Source organism: Erithacus rubecula (genome assembly GCF_903797595.1).
Source record: "Erithacus rubecula genome assembly, chromosome: 11".
NCBI classification, from domain to species: domain Eukaryota; kingdom Metazoa; phylum Chordata; class Aves; order Passeriformes; family Muscicapidae; genus Erithacus; species Erithacus rubecula.
Genome location: NC_136663.1, coordinates 23,459,327 through 23,472,636, shown reverse-complemented (window position 1 = coordinate 23,472,636; position 13,310 = coordinate 23,459,327). Strand labels below are relative to the sequence as shown.

General features: G+C 41.2%; 1 protein-coding gene across 2 annotated transcripts in view; it reads left to right on the top strand.

The window, feature by feature from the left end:
• LOC306806573 (vesicle-associated membrane protein 2-like) overlaps window positions 1-13,310 on the top strand; it is a 52,943-nt gene that overhangs the window by 25,041 nt on the left and 14,592 nt on the right. For both annotated transcript variants that reach the window (XR_013775498.1, XM_079315430.1), the window contains exon 2: window positions 9,558-9,675. Coding sequence is in view for 1 of the 2 variants with exons in the window: in XM_079315430.1 (XP_079171556.1) it covers window positions 9,558-9,675 (118 nt within the window). In the remaining variant the exon portion in view is untranslated. The remainder of the gene's footprint in view (window positions 1-9,557; window positions 9,676-13,310) is intronic.

Below are 13,310 nucleotides of genomic sequence, written 5' to 3'. Positions count from 1 at the left end.
GCTCAACTTTCACAAGGACAAGAAATTATAACAGTGATTACACACCTGCAGGGTGTGTGAGAGCCGTGTGAGTGTCTTGTGATGTTTTTGCATAAAGCATGTTTTCAAAGAGGTGTTGCCTTCTTGGAACAATGAGTCTCTTCTATTCTGTTTTTCACATACTACCCTATATCAGTGCAGTGTTTCTTTAAATGAAGCTCTTTCTCTCTTTTGCTTCTCCATTGCACAAAGAACTATGTTGCATTATCCTTTCCACCGCTCACCTACAGCCTAAAATGCAACAAATGTTTCCTAAAATTTTTACTTGCTGAGAGCTGGGCAGTCTCCTTTGTGCTTGACAAGGACTTTACAAAGCTGAAGTCTTCACAGGTGAAAGAGGGAAGTCTCCTCTCGCAAGTAAATTAATGAAAAAGTATTTTAGAGATGGTAAAACTAGTTGTTTTCTGTATGTTTTTGGTGTGAAAGGAAAGAAGGGTGTAGGGGAAAAAAAAATTGTGTGAAGTTCTATTCTGAGTTTTTGTTCTTATAGTTTCTATCTCTTTGTACCATTTAAAGTTGAACCTTTTTTACCTTCCTCCTAATCCTATCTCACAACAAGGAAATTTCAAATTAGCAAACCAAAAGCACTACAGTGGCTACCGGCAGCAGTGCCTGTATCAGCAGCACATGAGTCAGGGGTAGGGGATAGCTGAGTCAAACTCCGCCCTGCTCCTTCCTTCCCACTCCCTGCCCAGCTGCTGCCTGGTTACTGCTCAGGGTAATCCCACACTGAAAGTCACAAACAGGGGCTGCTCTTTCTCCTCTGCACCAGAGGCACAGGGGATGTCCAGCAGCACCTGCTCACAAATAGGGATTTCATCCACTGAGCTGTGTCCTTAGGGTTCACCCTGGAGCTTCTCCTCCCAGCTTGGGATGTCTGGCAGACCAGGGTGTTTAACCTCACTGGGCTTCCTCCAGTCTGCTCCAGCTTTAGAGTCCTGGATTTTTGGAACGTTTCTCTAGCAACATGTTTGCTATTTATGTCTTTGCCCTTACAGTTTGTTGTTATCAAGGCAGATTGCATTTCTTAGCTTCCCATAAGAAATGGCAGCAATGACAGTGACTCATTTATTGTTTTGTTCTTGCTTTGTTTCAGATGTGTCTCACCAAGACACTGAGTAAAGCCTTGTTCTATTAGGCTTCCTCTCACAGCCTGCTGTACTCTGATTTATGCTTTAATCCAGTGCTCTGTGTTTGCAATCATTTTTTTATTTCCCTAATTTCACATCAGTAACTTAGGGCAAGAAAGGCTTTGTGTTATCCAGGATTTGACTTCTCTGCTGAATCTCTTCTTTGTTTGGTTTATTGGGGTTTTGTCATTGTAGCTGAGGGGGGCTGTGTCTTCTTTTGCCCAATAAAAGCACATTCCTATTATAAACTAAAATTCTTTTACTAAAGTTTTCTAGGGAGAAAAGTGCACCTCTTGCTGAGATGGTCAGTCTTTGTGTAATTTCTCCAGGTGTGTAACCTCAATGTGCAGGGCAGAGCTGAGACAACTGAAGGTACTCAAGTACCAAAGGTGCTACCAATGCACCTTGCAAAACAAGAACTCCCAGGGATTTCAGGACCACTTCAGCTCAAATGAACCACATTAACGTAAGAACTGGTGGGGCTAATGGAGCGCAGTAAACTTTTGTAAAAGACAATTCTGTTGGGGTTTTTTTTGTAACAGTGTGTTCATTTACATACACTAGATTCTATCTATATTGAACTGGCTTGAAATAGTAACAATTTTGGGAGAAAATTAGATCACAGACCTGATCTTTGTGCAGTTTTATTGCCTTTAGCCCACATCATAACTCAAGGTTAAACAAATGAAAAGCATCAAAAAATTAAAAAGGGAAAAAAGTTTGTGTTCTTTTATCTGATGAAGAGAAAATATTACAAGAGTCTGAAACCTGCCAGTTCTGAAACATTTGAAGAATTAGTGGAAGGTGTAATCAATACTACCTAGTAACAAGAGGTAACACTTCCTTCTGAAAACTGACTTTAGTGCAATACAGTGTTTTGGTATTTTTCTGCATAAACATTGCACTGAAGATAGATTTTAGTTATTAACTATTATGAACATATCACATAAATTATTTTCTGTATCTTTTACTAAATTAATTTTTATCTGAAAGCAGCCTGATGTAAATTACACAAATTATGAATTTAAACAAGCAAAATGTAGAAAACAATAAATTACATTTGTCTCTTTGTACAGTATAAAGTTAATATATGTATAAATATTAAGAGAAAGATTTTTTTATTATTGCTTACACCTGCATTTGTTTTCATTCTCTAATGAAAATACATCTCATTTAGTATGAAGATTACAATTCATTTCCTATCAGCAAATGAGCATTAACTCTTTTCTAGGAAAAGACACATAGCATGGACTAAAATTGGCTGAAGTCACAGGTCAGCCTGTGGAAATTACCTCAAAAGCAGATTTACTTTAGAGCTGGTTTGGGTTTTTTTCAGTGCTCTACAGGTAAGTATATAAATTTACAGATGTGAAGATGAGACTGGTTGAGTGTGATTAAAGGCATGGCCAAAATTCCCCATCAATAACCTGCATTAATTCTGTGCTGCTAAACAATGTGGACAGAGATTGAGATCTACCTTATTATTGAATCCAGCAGTAAAATGTCCAGAAATTGAAATGTTTCTAAATTAATATGACATTATAGATTTTAAAAATGAAGATGTGACAAACAAAAAGATTTCTCTGTTCTTGGTAGGAAAGGAAATGCAAGAACCTCACAGTCATAACACAGACAGTAAATAGTGTTTATGAAAAGATTTTCAAGGTGCAGGTTTGTAAATCCAAGGGCTTAAAATGATGAAAGAATGTTCTTAAAAATATCACTGTAGATCAAATTTGCCTCTAATCCTTAAAGTTGGTAAGCAACATTCATTTGGCTTGAATAGAAGATACTGGAGAAGATAAATCAGTTGGTCATTACTAACTTAACAAATGTTGATCAAATTAAAGAGGTTGTCTTAGGGTTCCTCTCCTTTTCCTCTGTGTGCATATTTAGCACACCAGATGGTTAATTCAGTCATAATAAACTAGTGGGAATATTTAATTAAATGTGTTCCTGGGATGTTAAATGCAGAGTATTATCCTTTGGCTGGTGATCAGAGTAAATATTTGGTAATAAGGGAGAGTCCTTGTAGAATATTGTTGCTAGTACATGAAAAGCTCATTTGAGAACAGAGCTGTTTTCAAAGCAGAACTTTCTTCACAAAATGAAGACATCTCAAATGCTAATTCCTTTTATACGTGGGGTTTTGTTCTACCACCATTATTACTCATTACACAGTTATTATAAACAGCACAAGGAATAATTTGAAATTTGATAGTCCTGGAATGGAGGTATCTAAGTTTAAGTCTGTAGCCATTTACTTGTCAATAGTCACATTTATGCTGAAGGGCTCAGGCAGAAAAAAAAGCACAATGAAGAGCAACATCTCTGGTTAAGCAGTGCTGCTTCCCTTGTAAGTGAAGGAAACCTGTTTGCTCTTGTTGGGAGCTAATTCTGCTCCCTCTGTGAGGTCTCAGAGGGCTAAAAACAAATGTCCACTAGCCCAGCAGTGATGCTCCTCTGCCAATCAGCTAATCATCTCCTCAGCCTAACCAGTTTTATGGTATCATGGCTTTCTTCACTCCCTTTGAGCAGCTCTGTTTTGTTCCCCTGCAGAAGTGAGATTAGTAGAATGAAAACAAGGATAAACCTAGCCTACTAAAATAGACTGCTACTAAAATATCCTACCTACTTGGAAGAAGAATGAGAACATGAAGAACACTTAATTTTATGGGGGTACTGGAAGTTTCTCTGCACCTCTCCTGACAGAATTAGTGTGTGGTTTTTAAAGAGTAACTGGACCTGCCATTTGACACTATTTAATTTCACTATGGGAAAACCAAAAAATTTGGTAGGAGGTGCTGGGATGGATGTCTCTTTCCTAAGAGAAACGTGACTGTCCACCCACAGCTGTGGTAGGTCCATGCTGTTGTTAAGTTTGTACAGTTAAGGACTTGAGTCTGGAAGGCTCAGAATTTTAAGGAGCTTAAATATCAATTTATTGAGAGGTGACACATGAATAGACAAGCACAGAATTTCAGCCTGCTCTGTTTACCAGACTGGATTTTGTTAGGGTTCTGTCAAACCTCACGTAGCCAAGAAAGTAAGAAAGCTTTTTTAGCTAGTCTTGGCTAAACTGACCTCGTGTAAAATTAAAATCCCATGTGGTAGCATCTGATTAGCACAAAGCTGGAAACCTGCAAATTCCTCCAGAATGCAGAAGATTTGAAGTATTGTCAGTAAAAGTCCCTCTCTGCAAATGATCAGTGGAAAAAAAATTGGTTTAGCTGTTACTGCTTAGGAATAAACAAAGCAATTCCAAAACTAACAGCAAACCCCCAGGGCTATAGAGCTCCTTTATTTCCTTAGAGATCCTTGTGCCTCAAAGCTTTCCAGTGCATCTCAATTCACAGATGAACGTTCTCTGCTCTAGGGATTGCGAGGTGGGTTTGTTTCTGCAGCTGCTCCTTGGGCCAGAATCTCCACTGACATGCATAGCCACTAAAGTAATGCATAAATTTGCATTTGTAGCTAATTCTAATAATTGTTTTAGGGTTAAATCTCAAGAGTACAAAGCTATGGAAGTGTTCTAATTTATTTTACTGTTCAACAAAAGGGTGTTTGTGATGTATTTTTCAAATGCCTTTGAAACCACAGACTGTCAGACTCTTAATTCCACAGCCCAAATGGGTGGGTGCCTTTTGAAAGGGTCCACATGGAAAAAGTGTCTTAAATACATGTAGGTTACAACAGTAAACATGTACTACACAAATACAATACCTGAGCAGTTAAAAAAATAATAATAAAAGGGAAGAGACGTGGTGCAGTTTTATTTTATTTGAACAACTGGGAAAGGGTTTGAGGAAAGAAGACTCAGACTGGGTTCAAAAATTGCCTGCTTAGTTTTGTTTTTGATAGGGATCATTAATTGATGCACATGCACTGCCCCTCCCCTGGGCTTTGCCAGCTGACACCCCCTGAAGCTGTGTGATGTGATTCTCACTTTGCTTGTGCTATCAGCTTTAGCTGTGTTTCTCACTGTTTAAGTCTGAAGGGTAGAAAATAAAGGTCACAACCTATTTCTAATAGCAAGAGTTGACTTGAGTCAGAGTTGGAGAGGAGCAGAAGGAGGGCAATGAAGAGGGCTGGGCTACCTTGCCACAGAATTTCTGTGCCTTGGAGAAATCCCTTCATCTCCCTGCACCTGTTTCCAGCCACATATAGGGATAACAGCTTTTCCTCAGCTTAGCACAGTGTTGTTAGGATGAAGACTTTGAAGGGATTAGGCCCTGTAGTTGGAGGCTTTAAAAAGCACTTTGGATGGATAAAAGAAGATGCTGAAAGCAGCCTTGGAGGTCCTCATGTGAACTGCACCAAGGCACAGTGGTGGCCTGGCATCCTCCTGGTGTTTGCATTGTGCATCTCCCTTCCCTAGCCTGACTAAGTGAAAAAATTCTGCTGCTTAGCTCCCACATTTGAACAAAAATGAAAGTGTGTGTCAGATGGTTTCCCAGAATATTAGATACACAATCATCCTTAATGTGTTTTTCAGCCAGTGCTGAAATGCAAAACAGTACCACTGGATATCTCCAATCCTCTTTTAATTAAGAGTTGCAGCTGCCTTTGCCTGTCAGATCTGAACAGCAAGTTGCTCCCCAAACATCTCAGGGAGATGACAGATCTCTTAGTCATGAATTTGACCTACAAGTTTCAGGTCCAACTGGAAGAAGTGAGGATGTCTGAGGCAGCTGAGACCATTCTGCTGAGTCACTCAGAAAGTCCCTGAGCCTTTCTTGCAAGGTGGCTGCAAACACAGATCCTGCTCTGCTCTCAGTCTGTTGGGTTGTTCGTGTGCTGGCTCATCCAAAGCTGGCTGTGCTCTGATGTCAGAGTGATTGCCATTCAAGAGTATTTGCTAGGGGTTGATACTCTTTTTCACCAACAATAGCAGAATTTTGTTCCTCCTTCAAAATTACTTTGACTCGTTCTTGGGAATGGAAGGTCTCGGCACTCAGTGGTAATTCTTTTCCTAAAAAAGTACATATGTCTGATGGCTAGGGGCCCAGTGATGGAGCTTTTATGGATTTTGCATTCTTTTGTAGCTCCCCAAAATTATGCCAGACCATGAGAAATTATACTTTAAAGTTCTGATGCTTCATGTATTTCAAAAGAAAGCTTCTACAATATTTTTGGTAATATTTTTGCATTAATTATTTGAATAATACTTCTGAGAAATTATAAGCTGATATGACATGGTACACAGGCAATGATAGAATTATGTAAATGCAGGAAGAATTATGTAACTGTAGGCTGGACTTTAATTCTAGAGTTTTTGCTCTATGGTATTACAGAGAATGTCTATGCTTTTAAGTGATGCAGGCCTTCAGTTCCCTTCTTTACCAGAAAACTCAGATTAGATTTTGGATAATTAATTAAGATGGGTATGTTACGAGCTTGCTGTGCCTCAGCATAATGATTGTCATCTCTCTGGTGATTGCAGTAGCTCCTGCTGGCTCATCAGGGCAACTGTAAAAACACCCATTCTTCCCATCATTTCCTCCCTTGTGCAGGGAGCAGAAAAGTCCCAGAAAATGCAGTTGAAACCAAATTAGCTGGCAGTAAGAATGCTGGAAGAGAACAGCCTTGAGTGTGCCTACTGTATGTCAAGGCATTTTAAGGACCGCTTGGGAGGTGCAAAAAAAGAGATGAGAATTACTAGGCAGAAAAGGTACATGGCAGAGCTCCAAACTTTGGAGTTCTCTCGTAGCTCTGACCAAGAACATCACTGAATTTTTAAGCTCTGCTTACAGCAAAACATGTGGCAGGGAAAACCTCTTCTCACATACTCCTCTTCTGTAGTCTCTGAGTTTCTAACAGTGCATAACTCGAGAGAGGAGCTCCCTTGATGTTTGTAGTAGTGACACAGTGTTTCCACAGGAAAAAATCTGCTTGTGTTGATTGGGAAAATGTCTGTTTACTTCTTTAAATGCGCAGAAGTTTTACTATTTCAATTTTAGCTCTGTTGTTGTACCAGGATTGCCCTTTGAGGCTGTTGATGCTCCAGGGAGATCTCATTTTGTGTTGCATGTGATGTACATTATAGGCAGACTTTGATCCTTTGTGACAACTCAAAATAAATCCTGTTGGGATGCTGGCCCATGGCAGTGGATGGAGTGATTCCCTTGCAGGTGGCAGCAGCATCTGTTTGTTATGTTTTTAGTAGTGGCCATGAGGTCCTCAAAGGATGAGCAAGTAGTGCACGGCTCAGTTCCTTCTCTTTCAGCTCAAGTTTGTTAATGTCATTCTCAGCCCCAGTTAAAAAGTGAAGTGTAAGCTACAGCAGGTCTGCAAACAGCTGTTCCACCTCTGGGAGCTTCTGAGAGCCAGTGCTATCCACAGGGATCTCAGCCTTCAGGCAATACTGTTGTCCTGGTTTGGAGGACAGGGGTCTGCTAAGAAAGGCAGGAGCTTATCTTTGAAATGGAGAATGTAAACCCCCTCCCTCCAAGTTATTATAATTTTGAAATTAAGGGACTCTCAGACAAAGATATGGGAATAAGGAATAACAGTTCTTTACTGGGAAAATTAAAATAGAAATACAGTATTACAAAGAACAATCCCAACCCTGCCAGAGTCAGAATCCAAGCTGACACCCGTCAGTCAGTCAGGGTGGTGGCAGCAGCCCCATTCAATGGTGGCTGCATCCTCCTGCAGTGGCAGATGTGGTTCAGCTGGAGCAGTGCTCCTGGAGAAGGTGCAGTTTTCTCTGAAGGTCCAGGGATGATGTGGAAAGGTCTGGTTTTCCTCTGGAATCCAGTGGAAAGAAGGTATCTTGGTGTTCAAAATCTCAGTTTTTCTCTGGGTAGGAAAGGCTTGGCTCCTCCCCTGGCTGGAGCATCTCCCATGGGATGATGTAATTTTATCAGTCATGCACTGGGACTCAATGGCCATGAACAGGAGATATCTCCTGGAGGGAGGATGGGCTGTGGAAAGATAAAGGTGATTGCCCAGCTGGTTTAAAATGGCCCCTTAGCAGATAATATGTGCCAGGAGATCAGGGTCACTGCCCCACCTGGCTTCAACAGAGGGGATGGAATACACATTTCTGGCCACGTCCTGTATTGCAAACCAAGACAACTGTCAAACTGAATTTTGCAGCTGAAGGTACCTTTGGGGAGCTAACTTTAGTGCCCCCAGGCACTGTTTTGACAGTCTATTAATGAGGCCATAATTCCAGCAGCATTAATCAGACCCCAGGATGTAGAAGGGAATGATTCACAGAGAAACACTGTGTTCTCTCAGTCTGTCACTGTGGGAAGGCATTGGTAATGCATGAGTGGGATTTGTGATATTTTTCAGTTCACATGCTCAGGGATTTCCTCAGGAGGGGTTTTATTTGCCTGTGGGAAGGGGTGAGAGGGGTCCCTTGAAAGACGGAGGAGGTTTCCCAGGTTAGAGAGTGGGTGTGAAGGATGGCTGGCTGAGGTTCAGGGACCCTGCTCAGGCTCAAGGGTGATTTGTCTGCACAAGGTCATACTCTGAGACAGACCAGACCTGTTGGATTTTTTCAGATACTTTGTTTTGTCCTTTGCTATAGGCCAAACTGGAGAAAGCCAGTGTTGAAGCTTAAGAGCTGCTGTGCAGAAGATCAGGGTTCTGTTCACAGCAGTGCTGCAGATACTCATCCAGGGGTTGTGGTTACGCTGAAGCTGCTCTGGTGGGGAATTTGGTGCCCAGGGCTGGGGAGGGTCAGCGTTGACTGACCCCATGTGTGTGCAATTCTCACCTCCACTTCCTCTTCCCTTTCTTTCTCCTCTCCTTCTGTTTGTGAGGGATATAATCTCCTCCTGTTTCCATTTGTTTCCTTCTGTTTGTCTTTGCTTGGTGAAGTCCAAAGAGAGGAGTAGGGCTTTACTCAGCACACGGAGAGGGAAGACAGGGTCACAGCCCATCTCTTACTGCATTAACACAAGGTCCCCAGAGCACAGTGTGTTTCCTTAGTGGGGCATAAGCTCTGCCCTCCTAGCCAGGCCTGTGTTCAGTTTAAGGTAGGTCATCTGAATTGTTTGCTGTTTTAAAAAGCAGCAGAGGAGGTGGAAGTGTTTGATAAAGTCCCATCAATAAATAGTGTGAAAACTGATTGTGGTATAAGATGGAATGGAATGGAATGGAATGGAATGGAATGGAATGGAATGGAATGGAATGGAATGGAATGGAATGGAATGGAATGGAATGGAATGGAATGGAATGGAATGGTAGGGTTGTGATCCAGGAATGGGAGACATGGATTGAAACAATGGAAAAGTTCTCTGAAGAAGAAGAATAAAGTGCTTTGAAACTTCGGAAGTTCTCTGAAGAGATAGGTACCTTTTCCCAGTTCCAGAAAAGGGGTAGTGAACCAGTAAAGGTGGTTTTGGTGACATGGGTTCTCTGGTTTTGCTCTAGGTCTGTTCCAGCTTCTGCCCAGGGTCCCAGCAGTGCTGCAGGGGCTGCAGGGCCCCCTCCTGCCACCAATGTGTCCAGCAACAAGAGGCTGCAGCAGACACAAGCCCAGGTGGACGAGGTAAGTGGCTCCAGCACGAAGGTGCTGCTGTGGGCAGTTTCCTCCCTTGTGCAACTCCTACTCATCTGAAGGCAGTGGGTCTGAGAAATGAGATTTATCAAAGGAGGCAGACAGTGCAAGAGGGATCCTGAATATAAACATCCCTGTACCAGCAACAGTTCTGCAGATTAAATGTGGGCATTGGTGCCAATTCAGGAATTCCTCCCAGTCTGGTTAGGAGGAAATGTCATAGTGAAAGCAGCTCTTGTGGTGTGTTCCTGCACTCCTAAAGGTTAGATGCTAATTTCACAGACTGTTTCAGAGAGACAGGCCATCAGCTGCTCGTGTATTGATTAAAACCATCAGAATTGAGTCCTGAGGGTGGTGTTCATTAGCAAGAGCTCCATTGATCATCACAATTTATTCCCAAAGAAAGGCACCCACACATGATGTCATAACAGCATCTTTAAAAAATCCCCACTCCTTTTCTTCATCTTGGAGAACCATGTGCCTGTTCCACCTTGAATCCTTAAATTCTTGTCTTGGCTGTAATGCCAGTGCCCATCCAGCTGCTCTGGGAATGGGAACAGTGAGCACCCCACTGCTCATGGGTGCAGCCCCTGAGTGTGGAATGAGGACAGAATCAGCTGCTGCATCCTTCCACACCTGCTGTGTGCATTTGTGTGTCACTGTCAGACTAGGAACAGCAAATACAGCAACACACACACACAAGTTCTGAGGCAGAAAGAAGGGGTTTATTGAAAGGTAATTGCACTTATATAGGATAGATTGTGCACTACAGAACAGAAAAGGCTCATTGGTCCAAGAAGGCAACACCTCTTGAAAACATGATTTCTGCAGAACATCACGTAGCACACTCATGGTTCTGTGATCAATACTAGGTATTAATCTATGTTATTTATTCTTCCTTCTTTTGTTTTTTTCTGAGAAAGTCTCCAGCCTGGGAGAAATCTGAGTTGGAATTTTCCCTGAGCCTTCAGCAGTGTCCACATTTGTGTCTTTTAAGGAAAGAATATTGTTAAACCCCTCCAAAGACTGAAGTAACTCACTGCTTACTCTCTATGGTGAAGTACACAGAGCTTGTGTGATTCTTAAATGCCAATTTGATAAAATACACATTAGAAAATATGTATTTACATGCATAAAGGCCTCTGTTTTCAAAAGCTTTGGGCATGCTTTAGAGATAGTAAAGAAGATCTCAAAATATCTAACTGAAATGCATTTCTTAAATGAATTAAATACACCTGTCAAAATGAGCTTTATCTTTTTGAGAAGCTTTTTTTTCTTGAGAATCTGGAACAGTGACTTCCTGGTCTCCCCATTGTTGATGCTCAGATGTGTCCTCAACATCCTTCTGGCTGCAGAAACACCTGCAGAAATGTCTAGACTAGGTTTTATCTTTAGCTCTTTATTTCCTCCTCCAGTGGGGAAAGGAATGTTACTTTTTAGCTTTTGTTTTGGTCAGAATAATGAAATAAACTTCTTGCCCTGAAGTGTTATATCACAGTGGTTCTGTAATTGTGAATTGTGTAATTATGTGAATGACAGCAAAAGTAACTGTCCCTAAAAGATTATAATAATTGCCTCTTATTATCTTAAAATGAGTGACGTCTGTCAGATACATAGGGCTCTTCAAGCAGATCAATAGAGATTGTATCAGTGAGGATAGTGAACCCCTGCTTTGTGTTTAAGATACTCTGTATTCTGACTTTTTTCACTCAGACCCACAAAAATCTGTTTTTTTTGGGAGATCACATAATCTTGGCAGTTACTCTTGTCCAGTATGAGGAGACAATGAGTAGTGCTTGGATGTGAGGATTATGTGGGTGAAATTCAGGATTTTTGGGGGGTTTGCCTTCCATTTGAGAGAGAGTCTGCAGCTGACACAGAATCAGATAATGAGCTAGGCTGGAAAAGACCTTTTGAGATCATCTAGTCCAACCTATGACCTAACACCTCTTCTTCAGCCAAACCATGGCACTGAGTGCCACGTCCAGGCTTTGTTTAAACACCTCCAGGGATGGTGGCTCCACCCTCCCTGGGCAGATGACTCCAGTGCACAGTCACTTTCAGTGAAGAATTTTCACAGGTTTGGGGACAGCACTTGGTTAGCAGGTCCTTTTTAACAGGGAAATCACAATAAAAGAATAGCCAAGGGAGGCAAGCTGGCACTTCCAGCACTGTGAGGTCACTGGGGTGACGCTGGTTTGTAACACAGAGGGATCCAATGTGGTGATGTCCTGATGATTTTTAAAAATTTTTGTATACCTTTTATGTATTCTCAATATCCTTAACATGCACATTTGTAATTTTTTAAACTTAATATCTTTACGTAGTGCTGATATTTCCCTAGGCCAGAAGACCAGACATCTTCAAAGCCTTACAGATGGGACCAGAAAGCTTTATGCTGTCTTGAGCTACTACATCTAAAACAACTGCAAATTAAAATTAGACCCATCTGGGGAGAGCACTTTAGAATAGGGAGATGTCACACCATTCATTCAAGCATTGAGGCATCTTTGTTAGGTGTGCTAATTTGCAAGGTCTACAAATTTATATATGTGATCTACTGTGTGCATGTGCATTTCTGATATCCCACCTGGATGAATTGTTGTACTGATGCCTTGGGATGGATACCTGGAGCAGAAGCTAGACAGAGTTAGAGAATAAAGTGGGATTTATTAAAGGCCTCCAATAGATACACCTGGGGCCTCAGAAGCCTCAGAAGCTACACCCAAAATGGACAATGGTCACGAGTTTTTCAGACAAATATAAGTTTGGTCCATTTGAATATCAGAGGTTAATCCTCCAGTTACAACTTCAGGTAATGAAGTCATTTACCCCCAGTTTGCTCCCCCCAACTCACTTTTGTTTGTACTTCTTGAGGGCTGAGACTGTGAGGTGTCCTTGAGTTTCAGGCTCAGAGAGGAATTGGCTGAATAAAATGGGAGAGCAGGAGCTTGCAGGTTATGGAGTTTCAGAGTTACACACTGAAACACTACATTATCTGAAAGATATAAAAGCTAAAATCGTAAGGTGTCAGTACCATAAAGATACATATTAAAATAAATTAATATAAATACATATAAATTATAATATATAAAAATAAAATAAAATAAAATAAAAATTTAAAATTTCTTTGCCCTTTTTCTCCCATCTTTCCCAGATATTTTCGTTCCCTGCTGGGTGGGGACATCACCCACAGGTGGCAGCAGAGCCCTGGGCAGTGCAGGAAACTTTGGATGTGCATGAAATCACTGACATTTTTAGTGCTACACTAATGACCATAGAGTATTTCAGCTATTCTTCTATTGGATTTTCCCACCTGATTCCTCTAGACATTGTAGGGCTTATTTTCTAAGGCCCATGCAAGCATTTATTTATTTGACAAAAATGAAATCTCACCTGGACAAGTGTTCACTGCAGCCAGGCTAGATTCAATGAGTAGTTCTGGGAAAAAAAAAAAAACAAACTAAAACAAAAACAAAAGAAACAAGCAACCCAAACCCCCACAAGCAAACAAAAAACCAAACAACCACCCCCACAAACAAACAACAAAAAACCCCACCAAAATTCCAAAAAGCTAAGAGAATGGATAGGAAATAGTGGAGTATTTTGTTTCAGCATTTTCAAAT